General features: G+C 50.9%; 1 protein-coding gene across 5 annotated transcripts in view; it reads left to right on the top strand.

Annotated features, from left to right (window-relative positions):
• LOC110257943 (cAMP-dependent protein kinase catalytic subunit PRKX) overlaps positions 1 to 23,630 on the top strand; it is a 97,017-nt gene extending 73,387 nt beyond the window's left edge. For 4 of the 5 annotated variants that reach the window (XM_085009081.1, XM_085009079.1, XM_085009076.1 and 1 more), the window contains 5 exons: positions 6,992 to 7,087; positions 11,477 to 11,534; positions 14,297 to 14,374; positions 16,901 to 17,049; positions 19,280 to 23,630. In XM_085009081.1, the coding sequence (XP_084865207.1) occupies positions 6,992 to 7,087; positions 11,477 to 11,534; positions 14,297 to 14,374; positions 16,901 to 17,026 (358 nt within the window). In that variant the 3' untranslated portion in view covers positions 17,027 to 17,049; positions 19,280 to 23,630. The remainder of the gene's footprint in view (positions 1 to 6,991; positions 7,088 to 11,476; positions 11,535 to 14,296; positions 14,375 to 16,900; positions 17,050 to 19,279) is intronic. The other variant, XM_085009078.1, reaches the window with a different exon arrangement.
• The last annotated feature ends 1,353 nt before the right edge of the window (positions 23,631 to 24,983 follow it).

The raw sequence follows: 24,983 nt of genomic DNA, 5'->3' as shown, positions 1-24,983 counted from the left end.
TGTTAAAATAGTATTTCTCATGACTGTTGGGATAAAATATAGTAAAGTAGTATTTTCATTACTCTTGGGATAAAACATGTTAAAACAGCATTCTCATTACTATGGAGATAAAACATGTTTAAAATAGTATTCTCTTTACTATCGGGGTAAAACGTTAAAATAATAATAATATTCTTATCGAGATAAAACATATTAGCATTCTCGGAGTTCCCATCGTGGCGCAGTGGTTAACGAATCCGACTAGGAACCATGAGGTTGCGGGTTCGATCCCTGCCCTTGCTCATTGGGTTAAGGATCCAGCATTGCTGTGAGCTGGTGTAGGTTGCAGACCTGGCTCAGATCTTGCGTTGCTGTGGCTCTGGCGTAGGCTGGTGGCTACAGCTCCGATTAGACCCCTAGCCTGGGAACCTCCATATGCCGCGGGAGCGGCCCAAGAAATGGCAAAAAGACAAAAAGACCAAAAAAAAAAAAAATAGCATTCTCATTACTATAGAGAAAAAACATGTTTAAAATAGTATTCTCTTTACTATTGGAGTAAAACGTTAAAATAATATTCCTATTGGGATAAAACATGTTAAAATAGCATTCTCATTTCTATCGTAATGTAATCTATTAAAATTGTATTCTCATTTCTATCAGGATAAAATATAGTAAAATAGTGTTTTCATTACTATCTGGATAAAACATTAAACTAATACTGTCGTTTCTATTGGGATAAAGTCTATTAAAATCGTGTTCTCATTACCATCTAGATGTAATAAATTAAACTAGCACTTCAATTTCTATCAGGATATAATTTATTTAAATAGTATTCTTATTTCTGTCAGGATATAACATTCAAACAGTAATCTCAGTATTAGGATAAGTCATATTAAAATAATACTCTCATTTCTGTCAGGATATAATCTATTATGATGATATGCTCATTTCTATCAAGATAAAATATAAAATAGTATTTTCATTTACAATTGGGATAAAACCTTAAAATAAGATTCTCATTTCTATTGGATATGCTCTATTACCATAGTGTTCTCATTACTATTGAGATATAATTTCTATCAGGTTATAATCCATTAAAGTAGTACTCTGATTACAATTGGGATATAATCTATTAAAATAGTATTCTCATTACTGTCAGGGTAGACACTATTAAGGCAGTGTTCTAATTACTGTTGGGATCGAATATACTAATAATAGAACATTAAAAAGTAGGAAGTTTCTAATAGAAAGTTAGACGATATTTCTAATACTCTAGTAGAATGTTAGGAATTCAAAAGCAGTGAAATCCTGCTGTAACAGCACAGGGAACTATATCTAGTCACTTAGGATGGAGCAGGATGCAGGATAACGTGAGATAAAAGTATGTCTATAGGTATGTGTGACTGGGTCACTTTGGTGTACAGCAGAAAATGGACAGAACACTGTAAACCAGCTATAATGGAAAAGATAGAAATCATTAAAAACAAAGCATGTTAGGAATTTAATAGAAAATAATGTAATGAGAATCTAACCTGTTATTGGGTTCTATTATGAGAGTAAGTGGAGATTAATAATAAAACCATCTCCCCACCCAAAACTCCATACGCCTCCCTGAACCTTGCATTTTGCAGAAGGGAACTCTGTTCATGGCATATTTTTGTTGGCTGCATTTTCAGTTAGAAGCTAGGTTTTCTGGGTGGATATTTGCAGAGCCATCAGTCTGCCCACACTGCACGCCTGTCTGACTCTCAAGTCTGGCCAGCGTCCGCCCTCGCCTGGACCAGCCCCGAGGGTCCTCACGTCTCCTCCAGCTGCACCTGCTCCTGCTGGGGCCACCTTTCCCTGGCAGCTGCTGGAGGGGTCCGGAACGGGCACCATCCAGCCCATGTCCCCCCCCCCCCCCCCCCCGCTCCAGCAGCCCTTGAGTGGAAAGACTCAGAGCTGCTTCTTATTCGAGGCTCTCAAGTGGTCGGTACAAGATCTGCCCACATAGACAGTGACCTGGCTCCTCTCCTGGAATCGTGGTCCTTCCTGCTGACCCTTTGATGTGCCCCTCGCTGCTGGGGTCCCTCTGCCTGCCCGTCTCCTGACAGCATCCTAGGCTGGTCCCTTCTCGTCTGTTGCTCACAGTTCAGAGTCACCTGTACCTTGTCCTAAGAGCCTGCCCCCCCCATTCCCCCTGCTGTCCCCCTGTGCGCATCCGTGCATGCACACACGCACACACACACACACACACACACACACACACACACACAAACACTCTCTCTCTCTCTCTCTCTCTTTCTCTCTGCCCAGCATCCCTTTCTGTTCTGTCTCTAGCACTTACTGGATGTGAAACCATCAGGTTACATGCGTTGATTGCCCACAGGATCACTGGCTTGGCTCAAAGCTGCTCTTCTTGCCCCTTTGAACCCAGAAACTTTTGGTGGCTGGTGGGAGGGCGTTACCGTAAGGGACGTGGAAGATGGCTCTTTCTTCAGTGTCTCCCGCTTTCCAACCTAGTCCTTCGATTTCCATTTTCTGTTTTTGCAACTGTCTTGTCAAGCTAGACAGGCTAGCCGGTCTTATCTGTTTGTTCATTGCTTCAGTGGGTCGTTTAACTCTTTCATGAGAACAAGAGCAGCCGTTTAGTGGGTTCGACCTGGGATGAGGTAGGAAAGCCTGTCACAACTGGGCTGTATTTTCGTTGAATGAGAAATGCGTAGGTTGGGTTGAAAATGCATGGCCCATTCCAGAACAAAATGACTCCTGGGCTTGCCCCGGGGTCCCGCAGCTCAGCCTGGGACCTCCACCTGTGTGGGGGAATTGAACCCTCCTTTTAGGGAAGATGGAGCATTTGTCTGCATTCAGAGCCACATCCAGGTGGAATATTAGCTACAGGGCAGGACGTTCTCAAACATTTTGGCCACAGGACCCTTACATTTTTCAGCAGCCATCTATTCTTAAAGTTATTACCATGCTAACAGTTACAAACACTCCTCCGTGTTCGTACGGACGTCAGATCCCTTTCGTCGACGAGGGTTCTATCTGTCAGTGTTTATTACTGCATGTGAAAATCAAAATGAAAATATATATCACCTTACCACAAATAGTAAACTTACAAATGGGGAACGTAAACCAAGTTTTTAATGAAAAAAAGTAAGTATTTCCTGAAATTGGAACGTAAACCAAGTTTTTAATGAAAAAAAGTAAGTATTTCCTGAAATTGAAACGCTTCTAGAAGAGCAGTCTTGTTTCACGTTGTCTTTAATCGCTTTCACGTCCAGCTTCATCAAGGGCCACCTAGTTCTCTTCTTTCAGGCTCTGTCTGGCATGATTTGTTGTTTGAGTTGAGGAAGAAAACATTTCGAGGAAGAAAATGCATCTGCTTTCAGATGCATCGTCGGAAGAATGGCATCACTAAGCTCCCCAAAAGGCCTCCAGGGACCCCAGGCTTCCGTGAGACCCCCCTACTTTGAGCATCTCGGCTGCCACACCCGAGGTGCGGTGCCCCCGGGACTCTTGGTCGCAGTACTTTCTGCCCCAACCACCACTTTGTTCTGGTCGCTTTTTCCGAGGATCCCAGAGTGTTGGTTTTATAGGCGTGTCCAAGGATGGGGCTGTTGGAGGGAAACCTCAACACAGAGTGAAATTGGAGCAGCTTCTCCCTTCCTTCTCGTCTCCCTCCCCCAAACCTCTTTCTGCCTTGCCTTGAACCCACTTCCAGCGTACCTGCCTTCCCAGGTCCATCCCCTGATAGGACTGGCTGATAGTTTAGAACCTCATAACGCGAGGACACAAGCACTATGGCACCTGTTTGGGGACAGTCCAGTTTTTACTGGACGATTTAGGTAGGTCCGAGGTGTGTATGAAAGTAGATCACGGAGGACTTCCCAGGGTGGCACAGCAGGTTAAGAATTTCATCCCTGGCCTGGCAACTTCCATTTGCCATGGATGCGGCCAAAAAAAAAAAAAAAAAAAAAAAAAATCATGGGTAGATGATGGAGCCAAGGGCAAAGCTGGCATGAAGTTTTAGGATGAAATTCTTTTTTTTTTTTTTTAAAGATCTTCGTTTTTTTCTTTTTACAGCCACCCTGTGGCATAGGGAAGCTCCCAGGCTCGGGCTCGAACTGGAGCTGCAGCTGCAGGTCTACACCCCAGCTACAGCAGTGTGGGATCCAAGTCATATCTGTGACCTGTGCCACAGCTTGCGGCAACACCGGATCCTTAACGCACTGAGCGGGGCCAGGGATCAAACCCACATTCTCATGGTCACAGGTGTGGGGTTCTTAACCTGCTGAGCCACAGCGGGAGCTCCAGAATGAAATCCTCGAACGTGCCTTCGTGTAGATGCACAGATAGCTTGTCTTTCCTTTGAGTCCAGCTCCCCGTGAGTGTCGCAGGGTTCCCGTGGCACCTGCTTCTGTGGAGCGGACGCTCCTGGCCGGTCTGCTGAGGCGGAAGGATTCTTTTGGGTGGGAGACAGATGTAAGCGTTTCCGGGAGCCCTTTGCACACCCTGGGGTCTCAGAAGCGCCTTCTCTGGGCTCCTTCCTTCAGGCACGACCGCTTCGTGCTCACCGATGCGTGTCTTCCCCCCTCTCCCCGCTCCTTAACCCGCAGCTGACACGCCTTTCCCGCCACGGGGTCCCATCACGCCAGCCCGCCAGCAGCACGGCGTGTCCTCTTGCGCCTAAATAGGGGGACATATAAACGACACGCTCTTCTCCCCGCCCCACTGCTGAATGCGGGTTCGTGCCCGCCGATGAAATCCTCCCACTGCCTGTGCCCGGACGGGGCCGCAGCCAGGGCAGGAGGACAGCTGGCTCTTCCGCCCTCATACCCAGGGCTTCCGCGACCTCGCCGATGCTCTCACCGGTCCTGTGTCTGTGCTCAGGCCTCCGCAGGCAGCCCGGGAACTGAGGGATCCTTTAGGGGAAAAGGCTGCCTGACGCCGCGCGGGCACAGCTGCTCCTGCCTGTCCCAAGAGGCTTCCATTTGTCCAGGGGGCCAGCCTCGTCTCCCTGCACGCGCTCAAGTCCCTTCGATTTTTAGGCCTCGTGGTGCTATTCTTCTGCTTTTTTTTTTTCTCTCTCTTCCTGCTCTCTCTTCTCTGGAGTATACTTGTGTATTGGTTTCCTGGGGTGGCAGTAACAGGACCACAAATGGAGGGCCTTAAAACGACGGGCACCCACCCTCCCCCATCCTGGAGAACAGGTGTCTGAGGTCAAGGGGTCCCAGGGCCGCGCTCCCTCCAGAGGCTCCAGGGGAGGGTCCTTCCTGCCTCTTCCAGCTTCTGGGGGCTCCAGGCGGCCCTGGGCGTGTGGCCGCCTCCCTCCTGTCTCTTCCTCTGTCTTCTGTGGCTTCTCCTCTGTGTCTGGGTCTCCTCTTGTGTCTCTTAGGAGGACACTGTCCTTGGAGGGAGGGCCCCCCTCATCCAGGAGGACCCCCCTCTCAGACCCGTCACTTCCTCACACCTGCATTGAGTCTGTTTCCAGATAAGGTCCATTCAAGGTAGTTGAGGCGAGAGCATGGCTCCAGCTTTGTGGAATTCCCACCATTCCACTGGCTCGTCTCCCTTTCCTTTAAAAAACCCTCAGGAATTGATTTGGCATCATCATCATTCTCATTGTCACCATCCACGCCTGCAGCCTGCAGACCTTCCTGGGACAGGGAGCAAACCCAAGCCACGGCGGTGACAACTCCAGACCCTTAACCTCTGGGCCATCGGGGAACTTCCCAGGCATTCGATTTGGTCACCGAGGTTGCCCCTCGTCCATCCGAGTGTCATTGGAAAACTCCGTAGGGTGTTCCCATTGCTTATTCCACTGAGGTAGCAGGTCTGGTTCTGAAGAAACTGATGGAGGTTGTGATTTTGAGTCGAAGGTCTCTCTGTCTCGGGCACGATGAGGAAAGTATACCTTTGTATCCAGGGACGCATATTTAGTGTGTATTTAGTGGTTAACTTCTAGAGCTTCTTGCATTGGTCTTTGCAGTTTAAGTATATTTCTTCTTTAGCTTATGTCACTTTTTTTCCCCTTCCCCGCAGATATTAAAAGAGATAGTTCTGTTGGGTTGGGAAGTTTGCATTGCGGCTCAGCAGGTTAAGAACCTGACGTAGTGGCTCTGAGGATGCGGGTTCGATCTCTGGCCTTCCTCAGTGGCTTAAGGATCCAGCTTTGATGCAGATGCAGCATAGATCACAGATGTGGTTTGGATCCAGTGTTGCTGTGGCTGTGGTGTAGACTTGCGGCTGCAGCATTGATTCAACCCTTCACCTGGGAACTTTCATCTGCCGCAGGCGTGGCCCTAAAAAGACAAAAATGAAAAAGACAGGTCTCTAGGTTTCCATACCTGAACTACAGCCTTCGCCGTGGTAACCACGCTGCAGATGCTACATAAGTGGATGGCGTGGCCGTGTGCCAATAAAACTTTATTGACACAAACAGGCTAAGGGCCGTCCTTTGCCCAGCCTCTAGGCTAGGTCTTTGGGCCCAAAGCTGCAAGCTAGGCACCAGCCACCACATGTAGGACATAAATAGGTGCATTGACTTCCTGTGGAGATTCAGATGTTGCCTTCTTTAACGTTAGAGACTTCTTGAGCCATAAAATATGGGCCAGAGTAAGCCAGCCTCTTCCTGTTAGCCTGTGTGTATATTTAGGGAGCATCTATTGGTTGACACGCAGTCCTTAAAGCAGGAAGCCTGCAAAGATGTCCACTCATGTTCTGCTGGCGGGGGGGAGGGGGGACGTTTCCTGTGGCCCCCAAGTGACCACCCCCTTGGTCCCGTGGTCTCATGGTCATTGCTTTTTCTTGGCGGGCTCATCCTCCTCGTGGGGCGACCGTGCCTGACGTTCCGCCTCTTGGATTCAAGCCCTTGCCGCCGGTCCCCAGCGAGTCAGGACCCCGGGGCCCAGGGCAACGCCTCCCGTGCAGCACATGCTGCTCGCCCGCCTCCGGCCGCCAGAACCTTCGTGACGACGCGGGATTTTGTGCCCTTGCCACTAAAAATAGCTGTTTGTGCTTCTCATAGGTTCCCTCCGTTTTTTGACGACAACGCGTTTGGCATTTATCAAAAAATTCTTGCGGGCAAGATCGATTTCCCCAGACATTTGGATTTCAGTGTCAAGTAAGTAAACCCTTGGCCTCGTTCCGCATGTTTCTTTGGAAAGCAGCTCGGGGAAGCCCAGGCAAGGCACCTGCCTGGCCGGGTACCATCCTGGGCTGGGCTGCAGCTTCTCAGCACCATCGTTTTATGCCGTCACGGACTCTGCGGGCATGGGACGTCACCTCTGCATGGCTCTCGGCCCTGCGTTCTACCTCAGGAGGTAAATGGGACGTATAGCCAGCAAATAAGAGCATGTGTTATCATATTTAATGAGACAGCCGTTTGATTTTTTTAGACACAACGGCTCCCCTCTCCTTTCCCGGCGAGGGTTGAGGTTGGCACCCCCCGTGTGGATGGCTGGAGGAGCATTGGTCTTTCCTCTCGGGCTGAAATGACGATCACCCGTGAAAACTTTGAGTTCCGACCTTCTTGCTTCCCGAACTTCCACGGTGCTTCAGTCTTAGGAAGTTGGGGAGGCATTTGTGTGACCATGCGGGGGAAAACACCTTAATTTTTTAAAACATCGGCATGCTTTCGGAGTTCTTGCTGTGCTACAGTGGATGAAGCAGCCGACGCAGAAGCTCAGGGCACTGCGGAGGCATGGGTTCGATCCCCAGCCCGGGCGTGGTGGATGAAAGGATCCAGCATTGCTGCAGCGGCAGCTCAGATTCAGTCCTTGGCCTGGGAACGTCCATAGGCTGCTGGTGTGGCCATAAAATGAAAACGAAAAGCAAAACGACCTGGCTCAGTGGGGCCAACTTTTAGCCGATAAAATGAGCCCTACGTTCTAGTTGTCTTACTTTATCTCCCAGGTAAATAAGTGTGTTTTTTTTTTTAAATCTCAGGTGGACTGATGGAGACCCTCAGATGATCACAATCCACTGATCGTCAGAGGGACCTAATTGTGTTGGGTTGAAAACTCAACTGTGCTCTCTTTTTCTGGCTACATTTTTTTTTTTTTTTTTTTTTTTTTTTTTGAATCGGCTGCCCCTGTAGCATAAAGACGTTCCCAGGCTAGGAGTCGCATCAGAACTGCAGCTGCAGGTCTACACCACAGCCACAGCAATGCAGGATCCCAGGTGCACCTGTGACCTAGGCTGTAGCTTGTGGCAACATTGGATCCTTAACCCTGTGAGGGAGGCCAGGGATCGAACCCATATCCTCATGGACACTATGTTGGCTTCTTATCCTGTTGAGCCACAATGCGAACTCCATGGCTACATTTTTTTTAACACACCCGTGGAAATTGCATTCAGAAAACCACTTGTTCAGCTCCTGGGCCCCCTGGCTGCATCCAGGTTTTGTTTTTTTGCCGTCAGTGTGTTGACCCGCCATAGAGCTGGAGTTGGCCTTGTGATGGCTCCTCCAGGTGGGTTTGGAAAGATTTTGGCAAGACGTGGAGGCTCCAGGGAGACATGTGCCATCCCGAAGGGACCATCTGTCCCATGAGTGGTCGGACAGTCAGGTGATGAGGGAGTACGGCCTCACGGGAACTCTCCCCGATAGCGTGGAAGAACCAAGGTGGGAAAAGGGTCTGGAAAGGAGCAGACGGACGTCCATGAGTCACTGACGCATTTTGCTGCAGACCTGAAACGAACGCAACGTTCCATGTCAGGGCTACGCCCGTAAAATTGATTTCTTTCTTTTTCAAAATGTCTATTCGCAAAGAACAGACTGGTGGTTGTTGAGGGGGAGGGGGAGGGCGTGGGCTGGACGCGGAGTTAGAGGTCTGTAGATGCCAACTGGGACGTTGAGAATGGATGAGCCGTGAGGTCCTGCTGTCCCGCACAGGGAACTCTGTCCAGTCTCTTGGGATGGAGCAGGATGGACGAGAGTATGAGAAAGGGAATCTATATATATATGTATGCCTGGGTCACTCTGCTGTATAGCAGGAAAGGACACAACACTGGACAGCAACTGTAACAGAAAATACTTTTAAAAATAAAAATAAAAAAATATTTTTTAGGAGTTCCCGTCGTGGCGCAGTGGTTAACGAATCCGACTAGGAACCATGAGGTTGCGGGTTCGGTCCCTGCCCTTGCTCAGTGGGTTGACGATCCGGCGTTGCCATGGGCTGTGGTGTAGGTTGCAGACACGGCTTGGATCCCGCGTTGCAGTGGCTCTGGCGTAGGCCAGTGGCTACAGCTCCGATTGGACCCCTAGCCTGGGAACCTCCATATGCCGCGGGAGTGGCCCAAGAAATAGCAAAAGAAAGACCAAAAAAAAAAAAAATTTTTTTTTTAAAAAGTCTGTTGCTCTAGGAGGAAACAAAGACCCCTGGCTTTTTCTCCCAGGCCCCTGATCCCATCACTGTTGGCTGGTGTTATTATTAGTATAACTTTGATTATTATTATTTGGCCAAGTCTGCAGAATGTGGAAGTTCCTGGGCCAGGGATCAAACCCGAGCCTCAGCAGTGACAACACTGGTCCTTAACCGTTAAGCCACAGGGGAACTCCTTAAGCATTATTCATTCATTTATTTTTTTTTGCTCTTTTTTTTTTTTCTTTCTTTCCCCTTAGGGCCGCACCCACAGCATATGGAGTTTCCCAGGCTAGGGGTCCAATCGGGCCTACCCCACAGCCACAGCAATGCAAGATCCGAGCCACATCTGTGACCTATACCACAGCTCACGGCAACACTGGATCCCCAACCCATGGAGCGAGGCCAGGGATCGAACCTGCATCCTCATGAATCCTAGTTGGGTTTGTTTTCGCTGTGCCACAATGGGAACTCCTCAGAAAGAAAAAATAAATAAATAAAATTGAATTGTAGATGTGTTAGCGATTTACCAATGTTTGGATCCAATTAATTATCTTGTCCGTATGCATCTCCTGGTTGTAGGCAACACAGCAGGTGGTCAGATTGAATCCACTTTCTCTTCCGAAGAAGGGCTTAAATTTTTCCAGGAGCCACTTCCCCAAGTCAAGAGGGCACCTACAGATCCTAGGTTATGTATTTGCTCATGTTAATATCTATTTTTTAATGGCTAAAATAGTAAATTTTATTTATAGTGTAGCATCATTTTTAAAATCCATTTCATTTTGGAGTTCCTGGAGAACCTGACTTGTATCCATGAGGATGCGGGTTCAATCCCTGGCCTCTCGCAGTGGCTTAAGGATGAAGCGTTGCCATGAGCCGTGGTATAGGTCGCAGAGTTGGCTTGGATCCCGTGTTGCTGTGGCGGTGGTGTAGGCTGGCTGCTGCAGCTCCAATTTGACCTCTAGCCTGGGAACTTCCATATGCTGTAGATGCAGCCCTAAGAAGACCAAAAAAAAAAAAATTCTATTTTGTTTTACTGAAGTATAGTTGATTCACGCTGTTGGCGAGTCTCAGCTGTACAGCTCAGTGACTCAGTTATACACAGATTTGTTCTTGTCCATATGCAGTCGAGGTCCCTGTGCTGAACAGTGAGTCCTTGTTGTTTAGTTTATAGATCGTGGTGTGTCTCTCTGAATCTCCCGTAATTCCTGATGTATCCTGTCTCCCACCTTTCCCCGTTGGTAACCCTGAGTTAGTTCTCTCTGTCTGTGCATGCGATGCTGCATGTATTTTTTTTTTTTTTTTTTAATGTTTGAATTTATTTTCTTGAGGTAGAGTTGATGTACAGTGTTGTCTCAGTTTCAGGTGTACAGCAAAGGGACTCGGCGATCCACAGACATAGTCTTGCTCACGATGGGGTAACACAGGAAACCGAATAGAAATTCCCGGTGCGGGGTAGCAGGACCTCACGGCTCATCCATCCTAAATGTCCTAGTTTGCATTTACCAACCCACCTTCCCCATCCATCCCACTCCCCCTGCCCTCGACAGCCACACGTCTGTTCTCCATGAATGCTCATTTTTTAAAAAAATAAATACATTTTACTGGTGTACTGTGGACTCAGAAGGTTGTGTTAGTTTCAGGTGTAGAGCAAGATGAACCCGTGATATGTGGACGGCTGTCTGTGCCTTTCCAGCGCCTTTTCCCATCTGGGTTATGACACGCTTAGGGGAAGGCGAGCACGGCCACGCAAGGATCCCAGAACTCACTAGACCCCCCAGGGCAAACCATCACCGTCGCTTTGGGTGAAAGCACATGTCTTATGTTTTATCATCGAGCCAGGTGGCCCGATGGGTGTGTTTGAAACGAGCCTCCCGGCCCCCAGGGCGGGCCTGTTTCCTCCTGCTCCTGTTCCAAGGCTGTGCTTCTCCGCCGTGATGTCATCACCCTCTCACCCTTAGCTGGGTCCCTGGGTGCTGGCTGCTCCAAGTCACATCACTTATCGCAGAAGGGACGTGCTCGAACACGTCCAGCCATCAGGACATCTGAACCCACGAGCCAGTGTCCCGGGCACCCTGTGGACTCTCTCGCTGCCGTGTTTGTGTGGGTCCATCTCAACGCGTCTGTGTATCTGTCTCCCCCCCAAACAGAGACCTCATTAGGAAGCTGCTTGTCGTCGACAGAACCAGGCGGCTGGGGAACATGAAGGTGAGTGTGTCCGTGTGTCCTACGCTGTGCTCGTGATGAGGGCCCATCGTCTGAGTTCAGACGTGACAGCAAAGGCAGAACCTTTGTCGTCGATCATTGGCCACGTTTCAAATCCGCATTTCCACAGAAGGAGCCTGGGGCCGAGGAGCCAGCGACTCAACAGTGATCGATAAGGGACTCATCCTTCTTTAATTTACTTTTGTGTTTTGAAAGAGTCTTATTGAGGTAGAATTCCCACACCATCCAAATGACCCATTTAACGTGGACAGTTCGATGGCTGGTAATGGATTTGCCGAACTGTGCGGCTCTCAGCCATGGTTCGTTTGAAGAACACGTTCATTCTCTTCCAAAGAAACACGCATTTTGTAACTGTCACCTCCTTGTCCTTCTTGCTCTTCTGGCACTAGGCCAGAGAAAGTAGCCTGCGTTCTCTCTGTCAGTGATCCTATTCTTTGCTTCCATAAAACATGGAATCATGTAAAACACGTTCTCTTTGGCTTCTCCTCCTGAGCATTGTGGATTCAAGGTCCGTCCACACGGCAGCCTGTGTCAGAGCTTCACTCCTTTTCTTGGCTGGGTCATAGGCCATGGTGTGCATGGACCCCATGCTGTTTATCCATCCATTATCCATCCTTCCATTCATCTACCTGTCCATCCATCCATCATCCACCCATTCACCATCCATTCACCATTTATCCATCCATCATCCATCCATCCATCACCATCCATCCATTATCCATCCATCCATCATCCATCCATCATCCATCATCCATCTATCCATCCATCCATCCATCATCCAACCGTCCATCATCCATCACCATCCATCCATCATCCATCCATCCATCCATCATCCATCCATCATCCATCTATCCATCATCCATCCATCCATCATCCATCCATCTATCCATCATCCATCCATCCATCCATCCATCATCCATCTATCCATCCATCATCCATCATTCATCCATCATCCGTCCATTCACCATCCATCCATCCATGGACATCTGGATTGTTTCTACCTTTTGGGCTATTGTGAATTGTGCTGCTGTGAACATGTGGGTGCACATTTGTGTGTGAATTAATCAGAATTTTAGAAGATGAACGTCGTGTGTGATTTTTTACCATCTGGAGGGAAATACAGGTCAGGGATTCAGCTGTGTAAATGGTGTGATGTCCTAGATTCAGTTTTGGCTCCACTGAATTTGAGACAATCCAGCGACATCTTCTCAGCTGTTTCCAGCTCTGGATGTCCTTGGGTAAACTTAAGATGTGCACCAGTGCCTTGACCCTTCGGTGGCAGTCTTAAGGGACCAAGTAGACCTGCGTGTGAGACTTGAACCCCACACATCTCTCAGGGCCCGCTGTTTATGTGGTGTGTTCATCTCCTGGGGCAGCTGTGACAAAGGAGCACAAAGTGGAGGCTAAAAACCATAGAAACCCGCCCTCCCCCCTCCCAGACGTCTGAGGTCAAGGGGTCCCAGGGCCGCGCTCCCTGCAGAGGCTCCAGGGGAAGGTCTTTCCTGCCTCTTGCAGCTTCTGGGGCTCTAGGCGGCCCTGGGCTGGTGGCCGCCTCCCTCCCGTCTCTGCCTCCATCTTCCCGTGGCTTCTCCTCTGTGTCTGGGTCTCCTCTCTGCCTCTTAGGAGGACACTGTCCTTGGAGGGAGGGGCCCCCCTCATCCAGGAGGACCCCCTCTCAGACCCTGCATGTGGCTTTTTCTCTGTGTCTGGGTCTCCTCTTCTGTCTCTTAGGAGGACGCTTGCTGGTGGATTAAGAGCCCACTTCCAGTGACTGCATCTTGTTTACACCTACAGAAACCCTGTTTTCCAAACAAAGTCACATTCACACGTCTGGCGGGGGTTAGGGTCAGGACTTCTTCAGGACCTGTCGGGCAGGGGGGAGTCTGCCCGCCGGCTGTCGGTGCCCCAGCTGGAGATGAACTCGATAGACCTTCACACACCGGGTTAATTGGGAGGCAGTGTGGGGTAGTTGTTACCGTCTCTGAAAGCTGAACATCCTGGGTTTGAGCTGTAGTTACATGACTTGCTTTCCAGGCCATACTGAGCAGGTGACATCGCTTCATGAACCTCCATTTATATGTTTATAAAATGAGCATAATTTTTTTTTTTTTGTCTTTTTGTCTTTTCTAGAGCCGTTCCCATGGCATATGGATGTTCCCAGGCTAGGGGTCGAATCAGAGCTGTAGCCGCCGGCCTACACCACAGCCACAGCAACGCGGGATCCAAGCTGTGTCTGCAGCCTACACCACAGCTCATGGCAACGCCGGATCCTTCACCCCCTGAGCAAGGACAGAGATCGAACCCGCAACCTCATGGTTCCTAGTCGGATTTGTTAACCCCGAGCCACGACGGGAACTCCCCAAAATGAGCATAATTTTATCAGAAGAAAATTGTCAGGACGAAAGCAGGTGACAGACTCAGACCTTACCCGTAAGTCCGTCTGATTTTCTGTCCAGCGGCTGAACCGTCGTTAAACCTTGGTCTCTGTGGTCCAGAGAGCTGTGCCCGTGGACGTCATGGCTGCGTTTCTTGCTGTGACGAAGGAAAGCAAGCAAAACCCGCATGCGTTCGTGCACGGTTTTCCCGCATAGCCTCCTCTCCAGGGCCACAGACGCCCCGCGTTGCCCGCTCTTGCGCGTTTGCTGCGCTCTGGGTGGCATATCCTGTAGACTTTCTTGGGCGGCTTTTCTGTCCTGTCCTGTGGGTGTTCTCGTCACTGACGGTGTCACGTGCTTCTGTTGAAGAACGGGGCCGAGGACGTCAAGCGGCACCGGTGGTTCCGGACGGTGGACTGGCAGACTGTGCCGGAGCGGAAGCTGAAGGTACAACCCGCGTGCGTGCGTCTCCTTTGTCCCTGGGCCCTGGGAGCAAGAGGCAGGCTCCGCCGCGTGCCCTGCCTCCTTGGGATGCAGAAGAGGGTTGGTTCCGTCCAACCCGCCACCCCACGTCGTCCCTAAGCCAGGTTCCCTGTTCACGGGGCACCTTAGCCAGAGACTCTCCTAAGTCCCCTGGCTCGTGCCGTGCTCTGCGGCTTCGATGGGGCTTCGGCTTTGCTTTTGTCACAGGGGGGGAACACAGCTAGGACGCGCGCCTCCTGGTCTCTCTTGGGGACCCCGCCTAAGGTGCGTTCATCCGTGGGCTGGCCCCGTTTGGTGATGGGAGTTGTCTGCTGGGCGTGTCAGGTGGGGACCCCACGGATCAGGCTTCCTGGCGTGGTTATTGCCGGGTCACCTTGGAAACGTGGCATCTCGGCCGTGTGCTTCCCCGGGATTTCTGAGACGCTGACCATTCAGTGCCGTTTACATTTTGATGGACACACCATATGTGCGACGGCCTGTCTCACACGGACGTGTAACTTAAAAGTGACTCATTTCTGGGGCCGCATACGCAGGGAAGAATGTCTCCTCCGGGACCCGCTTAGGAGCCCGTTCTCTGTTGTCAGGCGTGTCCAGCTGCATCTGCTTTGCTGTGGTCTCTTAGGAAGCATGGAACTTTGGGACAGGGACAAATTGAGGTCTTTGTCCTGCACGTGACAGGATTCTCACATCACTGGGCCCCCCAGAGTCTTGTCGTGAAGCATCCAGGGGCAGGAACCATCCTGCAGGGCAGGGAGGGAAGTGGTACTGGCCACATGCATTGAAGGTTCTTGACAAAGCATGACAGTTTTATAGGATTAGAGAAAACTGGCCGGGAGTTCCCTGGTGGCTCAGTGGGTTAAGGACCTGGCATTGTCACTGTTGTGGCTTGGGTTCTGTCCCTGGCCTGGGAACTCATGCATGCCAAGGGCATGGCCAAAAAAAGAGGAGGGAAAAAAAAGGTTGGTATCTATGTGCATTACAGAATCAGAATCGGGTGCAAGAATCAGCAAACTGCAACCCTTGGGCCACATCTGGCCCCTTGCTTGTTTTTATAAGTAAAGTTTATCGAGACACGCCACATCCATTTATTTACTGATGGTTGATGACTGCTCTCCCCCTGCAGCAATGAATAGGCACAACAGAAGCTGTATGGCCTGAAAAGCAGTATTTTACCCCCTGGCCTTTTGTAGGAAAATTTTGCTGACCCCTCTTCTCAATCCCAGCGGCTTCCTTTTCTCCATGCAGGATTGAGGCTTGGCATCGGAGCTATGAAAACCCGAGTGGGGGGGCTCTATTCTGTCTTTCTGGAATTGTCCAGCATGTGGTCAGAGGACCAGCCACATCAGCGTTGCCCAGACCGGGCAGGCCTGGGGGTCTGCATGGACCAAGCAGCTGGGGTGCTTCTTTAGAACTGAGGAAGCAAGTGCTGGGCTGCAAATCCCTTCTTTTCTCCCCTAATTCTTCCCACGACCTCCCAAGCCCTCACCGGCCTGAGGGTGGGCACCCCATTCACAGTATCTTCACTCCAGGCGCTTCCTGTTCATAAGCAAGGGAAAAAACGGCTCTGCTGTTTCCCCGATTGTTTCCCTCGTTGAAGACGTGGATACACAGGCAGACCTCAGAGATGCGGAGGGTTCGGTTCCAGACCACCCGCTAGAGCCAGTCTCACACATTCTCTGGGGCTTCCCGGGGTGTCTGCAAGTGATCTGAACCATCCTCTAGTGTGCTGCGTGTGCAGGCACCTTACATCTGAAGCAACAACGTCCAAACTGAAAATCCAGGATGGGGGTGTGCGTTGTGGCGGAGTGGATGAAGAACCCTACTGGTATCTGTGAGGATGCGGGTTTGAGCCCTGGCCCCGCCCAGTGGGTTACGGATCTGGTGTTGCTGTGGCTGTGGTGTAGACCAGCATCTGTAGCTCTGATTCGATCCTTAGTCTGGGAACTTATACGTATACATCAGCCGCAGCCCTAAAAAGCACATACACGCATAGATATGTGTATACGTGTACACACAAACACATGCACACACAGACAAAAACAGGCGTTCCCTGGGGGCTCTGTGAGTTAAGGATCTGGCATGGTCTCTGCTGTGGCTCTGGGTACTGCTGTGGCTCGGGTTCGATCCTTGAACTTGAAAACTTCCACCTGCTGCAGGTGTGTCAAAAGAAACCAAACCAAACCCAAAAAATGCAGTTAGATCTTTTAATGGTAGTGTCAGGGAGCACAGGTCACTGATCAACATAACAGATAAAATCATCCTGAAACCGCTGGAAATAACGGTGAGCAGGATCAAAATGTGACCTGGAGAGATGAGGCGCGCCCAGGCCTTTGGAAAAATGACGCCGGGAGGCTTGATGGCTGGAGGGTCGCGGCAAGGCTTAAAAATATGGTATCTGCCAATTGGGAAGAAGGAGACAGGCTTGCTTATGTGTAACCTGGTGTGCACTGTCCCCTCTAACGGTGGCCTTGTGTCTTGGTGACCCCGAAGCCCCCCATCGTGCCTAAAGTCTGCGGTGAGGGCGACACCTCCAACTTTGAAGCGTATCCTGAAAACGACTGGAACACAGCCCCTCCAGCGGCACAGAAAGACCTGGAAGCCTTCAAGAATTTCTGAGGACGGGAGCCCACCTCTGGAAGGTACGTGTTGACTGTGGTTAAGGCCAGCGAGGTGGACAGGAGCTCTTGGGAAGGGGACCTTGTAGTGGCTGAGTGGGGACCCCGCATTGACAGAGTGGGGCTTCTCTCAGCCATGGGGCGATGGAGCAGGGCCGGCCCAGCTCCTCCTCCTCCGAGCAGCCCGTGCATGTGGGGCGTGTGGCTGGATCCCCAGCGTCACCACCAGCATCTCACTCCTTACACCTGTCTCTGCATCCTCAGGGGACCCCTGGGAGGTGGGTCTGTGCCTTCACATTTGAGGAGTGAGCTCTGGTGGCTCCCGTTCTGGAATCCCTGACTTCCAAACCAAAATCTTTTTTTCCCCCTTTTTTAGGGCCTCACTTGCAGCATATGGAAGTTCCCAGGCTAGGGTTCGAATTGGAGCGGCATCCGCTGGCCTACACCACGGCCACAGCAAGGCCAGGTCCGAGCTGCACCTGCGACCTACCGCACAGCCACAGAAACGCAACATCCTTAGTGGCCTGACCAGGGCCAGCGATCAGACCTGCGTCCTCATGGATACTAATCAGGTTTGCTACTGCTGAGCCGCGATGGGAACGCTGGAGGCTTTTTTATTTTTTAATGTCTATTTTTTTGCTCTTTAGGGCTGCACTTGCGGCAAATGGAAGTTTCCAGGCCAGGGGTCAAATCAGAGCTGCAGCTACCCGCCTGCAGCACAGCCACAGCAGTTGTGGGATCTGAGCCACCTCTGTGACCTGTGTCACAGCTCACACGATACCAGCTCTTTAACCCACTGAGCGAGGCCAGGGATCGAACCTGCATCCTCATGGATACTAGTTCGGTTCTTAACCTGCCGAGCCACAGTGGGAACTCCTGGAACAGACCCCAGTCCTTAACCAAACATTTTCAGCACAGCCGTTGGCTCCCTTTTTATTCAAAAGTAAGCATCTTAGCATTACCTCATTGGCTAAGCTTAATTTAAGGTTTCAAAGAGATGATTTTTAGGAGTCCCCTCAGCGGGGTAACAACCTGACAGAATGTCTGTGAGGATTCAGGTTCAATCCCTGGCCTTGCTCAGGGGGTTAAGGATCCTGCATTGCCATGAGCTGCCGTGTAGGTTGCAAATGGGGCTCAGATCTGGTGCGGCTGTGGCTGTGGTGTAGGCCGGCAGCTGCCGCTCTGATTCGACCCCTAGCCAGGGAACTTCGATAAGCTACAGGTGTGGCCCTAAAAAGAAAAAAACAGAAACAAAACCCACTTTTAAGACCCTGTTCAGTTTCTCTTGTCGGCATCTTCTCTCCTGAGAATTCAAGCTTGTGGTCTTGGCAATAAGCACTTCAGGGAAAAGTTTGGTTTCTTTTGTGCTCTTATTATTTAAATTTTTTTTTGAATTAAAGTATTGTCCGTTTCCAATGGTGTGTTAATTTCTGCCGCGGGGCAGAGAGATTCCAATATAGGTCCATACACCCTCTTTTTTAAAAGAGTTTTTTAAAAGCAATGCATAGATTTTGTTGTTTGGTTTTTGCTTTTTAGGTCCACACTTGCGGCCTATGGAAGTTCCCGGGCCAGGGGTCAGATCGGAGCTGCAGTTGCTGGCCTACACCACAGCCACGCGCGATGCATCTGAGCCACATCTGCGACCTACAGCACGGTTCATGGCGGATCCTGAACCCACGGAGTGAGGCCGCATCCTCATGGATGCTCATCGGGGTTCGTGAGCCACAACGGGAGCTCCTAGTAAAGTGTCGTTGATACGAGGTTGTGCCAATTCCTGCTGTACAGCAGCGAGACCTGGTCACGCATATCTGTCTGTCTGGTTACAGTCTTTTTTCGTGTTCTTTCCGGAGGGTTTATCACTGGATATTGAATGTCGTTCCCTGTTCTACACCGGGAGCTCTCTCTGTTTGTCCTTTCTGTGTATAATAATTTCATTTCTTTTGTGCTATTTACTTTTTTGTTGTTTTTTTTTTGGCCGCCCTGTGGCATAGGCCGTTCCCAAGTCAGGGAGTCAGATCTGAGCCACCGTTGTGACCTGTGCTGTAGCCTCAGCCGCGCTGGGTCCTTGAACCCCCCTCCCTGTGCTGGACCAGGGATCGAACCTGCATCCTGGGGCTGCAGAGACACCCCCAGTGTCCTTGTGCCACAGTGGGAACTCCCTTTGGGGTTGTTGTTGTTGCTCTTGTTCTCGGATTGCAGACATTCCCCCGGGTCTTTAAAAACTAACAGCGTGCGTTGTCTTACCTCGTGCCAGAAAGGGAGGAGGCTCTGAGGCTGCCTGGAACCAGGTGGCCGGCCCAGGGCGCAGCGATCGGAGCATCTTGTTCATCGGATACGGACATTCCCCCGCGGCGAGACGCCCCGGATGCCGATAGAGAGATGGCAGAGCCGTTCACGTTCCCGGACGCGGCACGATTTAAAGCACCTGGAAATCGACGGCACAGTAGGACGATTTGAAAAATGCGTTGTAGATTTTGTCTTCTTTTAGCTTTGGGTTCCTACTGTGATACCTTGATTTTTTTTTCCCCCCATAGACATGACTTTATACGTGTGAGCGGACCTGCTCCGATAGAACCAGAAAGCGTGTGTGCGTGAGTGTGCGTGTGAGCGCGGGCGCCTGTGTGTCTAAAACAAGGACGGTGTTCCTGGAGCATGGAAATCAGGCATCCATGTGTCTGGTGGTCCTTTTTCCTGAGCCTGTGATGTTTGTGCTTCAGATTTTCTTTTTTCTTTTTTTTTTTTTTTCCAAGCATCTATGCTCTTGGGGACAACATGTCAAAAGTACGATATGGGCATTTTTTTCATTCATCTTAAGTCCATTTGATGGTTGTCTGTGACGAAGATAATATCCACGCAGCATCTTTTTAATGCTTTCTGTCCGGTAGCCTTCGGGCTTGAACGCAGAAGGGTTTCCCCGGAAGGATATGTGAGCTGGAACATGAGGGCAGGACTAGCCATTGGTCGGGAGTGTTAGTCCAGCATCTTCTCTGTCCCTGAAAAAGATTTCGTACGCTGGAGAGAACTGGCTCCAAGTTAAGAAGGCAGCCTGGATGCCTTGACCAAAGGGCATCCCCCAGAGCAGACGGGCCGCCGTCCCCCAGCTCAGTTCATGCCAAGGTGCTCCCTTGCCCTTGGTTTGGGGGAAACGCCTCCAGGCTGGACACGCTGGACCCTTGCTCACTGCTGCTTCGTCTCGTGGCTCCGTGCTGACCTTCAGCCTGAGTTCCTCGGTTCCCCTCTGACTGAACAGACCCGGGGGGCTGGCTCGTGCAGAATTCGCGTTCTCTTGGAATCCTGAAGGGTTTCCTCGGCTCTGTCCTTCGTGGAGTCTGGACTTCACCAAAGCTGGGCGTCGGGGGAGAGGGGTGGCGTGGCGGGTGTCGCGGGTTCCATGTGCATCTTCCTGGGGGCAGGGGGGTGGGGGGGCGGGAAAGGACCTCAGGGTCCCTGCTGTGTCTGTCTTTCCTTTCCTGCTCTCCGCTCGGGCTTCTGCTTCCTGATGCTGAACTTGGCTGGGCCGCCTCGAGGGGCCGCAGCTTGCCTGGGAGGACAGGGTTGCTCGAGCCTGTTGTGTGTCTCTGTGGCCCTGGGGCTCCACTGTGCCCTTCCCTGTGGAGCTCTGCACACCAGTTCCAGAACCTTCCCTGCCCGACGCCCCAGCTGTGCCGAGTAGACCTCTGCAACCCTTTCTGCATTCTTCTTCTTCCTGTCAGGAGAGCTCCGTGGGCAGCTGGTGGGGGCTGTGTCTCCCTGGGGGGGTATGAGTCAAGGTGAGGGGACCTCCGGCCCCTTCGGCTCCGGTGGTGTTGAGTCACGTGGCAGTTTCTTTGCCATCAATTTTGTCTTTCCTTGGCCGGGCCAGGAAGGCGCTCGTTCACCTGTCTCTCCTGCAGGTGCATCTAGGGCTCTGGGTCCCTGCTGCTCAGAAAACACATGTTTGTGTGAAAAGGAGCACACGTCTCAAGGGAAAGGCAGGCCCCTGTCCGACTCGGCCAGATGGCACTCTCTAATCAGAAAGCCAGGGCTGTGTGCACCCCGAGGCCACATAGACAGAAACAACACCTGTCACTGCTTTCCGCCCCGGGCAGCCGTCCGTCAGGCGCCTTGGCCTCAAGGAGCCCTTCTGCAAAGAGCAATCCCCTCGTCGCGGAGAGCGAGTCCAGGATGGAGTGAGGAGCTCATGAAAAGATGGTTTGCCAAGGCTGCACTTGGGTGAATCTTGCCACAGACCCGTGTTCCGATCTGTGCCTTTTGGGTCAAGCCCAGGTGTGGCGTTGGGGTAACAGTTTATGCTGCAGTTTCTGAACGGAGGGTGAGAAGGTTTGATCGGCAAAGGGAGCGAGCATGGAGTCCCAAGGAGAAGCACGTCTGGGGCCCTCGGACTGTAAAAACACACCGTTCTTTGTATTTTGGAGTCTTCCGCTTGAAGACAATAAAAAAGAAATGAAACGCCCTTCTTGAACCCAAGACCCAATTGTACATACACATGGCGAGCCCAGTGCATATTTCTTGGCCTCCTTCTTCCTGGCCAGGCTGGACTCTAGGAGGTGAAAATAGCCCCAGGATGCCTGAAAATGCACGGCCTTCCATGTCCACGGACGGGTGGGAAGAACAGAAATTCGGAGGCCTTGGCGACTTGGTCGTTAAAAAAAGGCATGGTCATTGGCCGTCCGCCATGCAAAACAGATCGAAGATTCAAAGGAATTCCAAGAATCCCTGCTGGGATTCTCTCGCCTTAGAGCCACTCTTCCCAGTTTCATCATCCCAAGCGTTATCTGCCTGGGGCTGGGCTGTAATTTTCATGGTCTGATGTAATGCAGGGATGATGGCATCGAGATGTGCTGTGAACACACAGCGGGCTCACGACAAACGAGCAAAACCCAATCACCCTGTGGGCGGGTTCTGAACGGTTCCCGCGTCCGCTCAAAAATAATCAGGGTGCAAAGGTTTGGAAGAAAATGCCCGGCACTCCCCACAACATTCCGAGCCAAAATAGGACAGATTGTCTTGTTTTAGGCAGTTTGACAGGTTGACGGCGTTGCCCTGGATGAGAACGCGATTTGAAACGTCTTTCAGGAAACGGCAGAGATGGCAAGAGGCGGCCCGAGGTGGGTCTCCTTTCGCTAAGGGGATGGATGGCATCTCTACAGCCACAAGGAGGTAGACCCACAGCTGGTCGGCCGGGCGTGGCACCATGGTCACGGGCCAATGTCCAGCTCCTTCGCCGCCCACCTCAGAATCCCCTGCTCAGCAGGAGCAGATAGGTCTCCAGCAGTGGCAAAAGCGTGACGTCTGCTGCGGACACTTGAGAATGTGCAAAGGAACCCCCAGCGGCCAGATCCCGAGGGTTCATGTCACACCCTCCTGCTGCTTTGACACCGCCCCCGTCCCATCCTGCTCCTGGAGCAGACGCACCATCTGCTGTGTGGCAGCGCCTGCTGCCGTGGTTTTGTTTCCTTCAGTCCGTCTGGGCATCGGGACTAACCTGCGGCCGGTCCCAGGAGCCCCAGGAGCGCTGAGCACGTGAGGGCTGTGACGGGCATGTGCTGGTTCTGTGGACCACCCCGGATGCCTCTCCATCCGGAATCACTTTCACCAGGAGCCGTAGCCCCATCCCGTTCAGGAAACTCCTGGGCAACCGCTCAGGAGGCCCTGCATGCAGGCTGCCCACAATCTCATCAAAATCTTTGCTCTGGTTTTGGGTACAGGGAAGGTGGGATTTTTTTTTTTTTTTTTCTTCCAGCCCTTCAGGAAACTGGCTCCATCCTAGAAGCCCTTGATGGCTCCCCATGGAGATTTGAAATGGAACGCTTGCATGGCCCTTTCTTCCAGGGGTCCATGTCCCCACCGTGCAATTTTGCAGCCCTTGGGCGCATCCTAGATACTGGATCCTGACGCCTGGTTTCTGAGCAATGAGTTCAATGCCAGTGAATGTTGTTGACCTACCAAAAACAGAGAGAAAAGCACATACACAGTTGTCTTCATAATTTTTTGGTGTGTGTGTGTGTGTGTGTGCGTGTGCATGTGTGTGTGTGTGTGTGTGTGTGTGTGTGTGTGTGTGTCTGTGTCTTGGTGGAGGTCGAGGGCAGGGGGATGCCTTCACCAAGCATCCCGTGTACACAGCAGGCTGGCTTTTGCTGACCCTGGGGCGTTGCCTCCCAGGGCGCCGTCCCTCTGCATCCAAAGGAGATGCTCTGTCCTGGTTGCCTCCAAACGGTGGTGTTTTGGGACTTTTCTGTTGATCTTCTGTTGGGTCTTCCGAGGTGGACGCCTCTGTGATTGAAGTCAGAGTCGTGACAGGTGTGGTTTTGCACGTGGGATGTGAAGTTTTTCCACTTGCAGCCTGTCGTTCCCGGCGGCCGGTCACTCTGGGAACCCCGCCAGGTCAATAGCTTTTGTGGATGGACAAAAAGAAAAAGGAAAAAAAAAAAACAAAAAAACCCGAAAAACAAAAAGCCTGTTTCTAACCCTGTCAATTCCTTGCACAATGAAAATCACTGTGATTTGTATATATACTCTAGGAAAATTTTACTGCTGTCTAATTTATGGAATAATGCTATTGATTCTAGGTTTGTTTAATAAAACTTTGTATCTTTTACGATAAAGTCTGAGTCGGGTCTGCTTTTTCTGTCGCGGGAGGAGCGGGTATCTTTTCCGCTCACATCTCGTTGAGGTGTCGGCAGTGTTTCTTATTCTTTTCAGTTTCTTATATTTTAGTGAGATGTAATTGACAAAAACTTGATGTTTGTTTCGGGTTGACAACATGACGATTGGATAGGTAATGATTGATATGTAGATTGATAAATGATTGATACATATGATGGGCGAATGATAGATGATAGTTATGAGTGACTGATAGGTAGGTAGGTAGTAGCTAGTTATAGCTAGATGACTAGATAGCAAAAAACACTCCCATACAGTCTAGGTACCACCCATCTCCCAACCTTGTTACAAAGTGTTTTTCTTGGGCTGAGAACTTTTAAATTTTACTCTCTTAAGATAACTTACAAATATATGATACAGTATTCTTGTAGCTTCTTCTGCAAGGGGCCAGATGGTTACTAATTTTGTTACCACAGGATACGCACATGTGCAAAAGCATCCCTAAGCATCGTGTGACTGAAGGAGTGTGGCTGTGTTCCAGTAGAGTTGTTTATTTACAAAAAGAGGCTTGGGGGGCCAGATGGGACCCCCTGGCCGTGCTTTCCCAAGCTCGCCTCTCAGGCCTGAGGGTGACGTTGCAGCTCGTGCTCTGTCCCGGGTCCTCCCTCAGTGAAATATTTGCTCATTCTCATCACGCGCTTAGCCGGGTACCAGCTTTCCGAGTTGCGGTTGCAGGTAGTGAAAAGCAGCCTGCCTTTCTCGCTGTGACGTACGACACTGCCGTCACTTTGTCACAGCCGGTACCGGCCATCGCATCCAGGAGAGGGTTGCACAGGAGCGCTGGCGAGCACACTGGTCACCCCTGCGGGGGGAATGCCATCTTTGGGATCCTGTCTGCAGACGGGCCTGCATGGCAGCTTAGGGTCCCGCCCCGAGTCTCCTGGGAGTGACAGTTCCAGAATTTCTTTAGAGCAGATGCTTAGGAGGTGACATTCTGGTTTGCAAGTGTGTGTGTGTGTGTGTGTGTGTGTGTGTGTGTGTGTGTGTACACGTGTCCATGCATGTTTTGGGAGAAAATGGGAAGAGCGTTTTGAAGGACCAGTGGAGGTTATTTGTGGAGTGTGTGCTGCAGGGGAGCTAAGTTCTTTTCTCGCCTCTGTCATTTTGGATGCTCTCATTGACTGCCTTTTTTTTTTTTTTCCTGGTTCTGTTTATTTTTTTTTCTTCTTCTTTTTTTTTTTTTTAAACTGTGCTCTCTGTTCATGGACGCCTGGAAGCCCGTCTCGTTTGGCGTTCTCGCTCAAGGACCCCGTGACCTTGTGTCAGAGAGTTTAGGAGAAACAGGGGTACCCCTG

Source organism: Sus scrofa, chromosome Y (assembly GCF_054392235.1).
Source record: "Sus scrofa isolate SSC_HxYL_T2T_F1_AM1 chromosome Y, Sscrofa_HxYL_maternal_Yorkshire_Landrace_v2.0, whole genome shotgun sequence".
Lineage (NCBI taxonomy): Eukaryota > Metazoa > Chordata > Mammalia > Artiodactyla > Suidae > Sus > Sus scrofa.
Note: the sequence above shows the minus strand (reverse complement) of the source record. Positions and strands in the feature narration are given on the sequence as shown.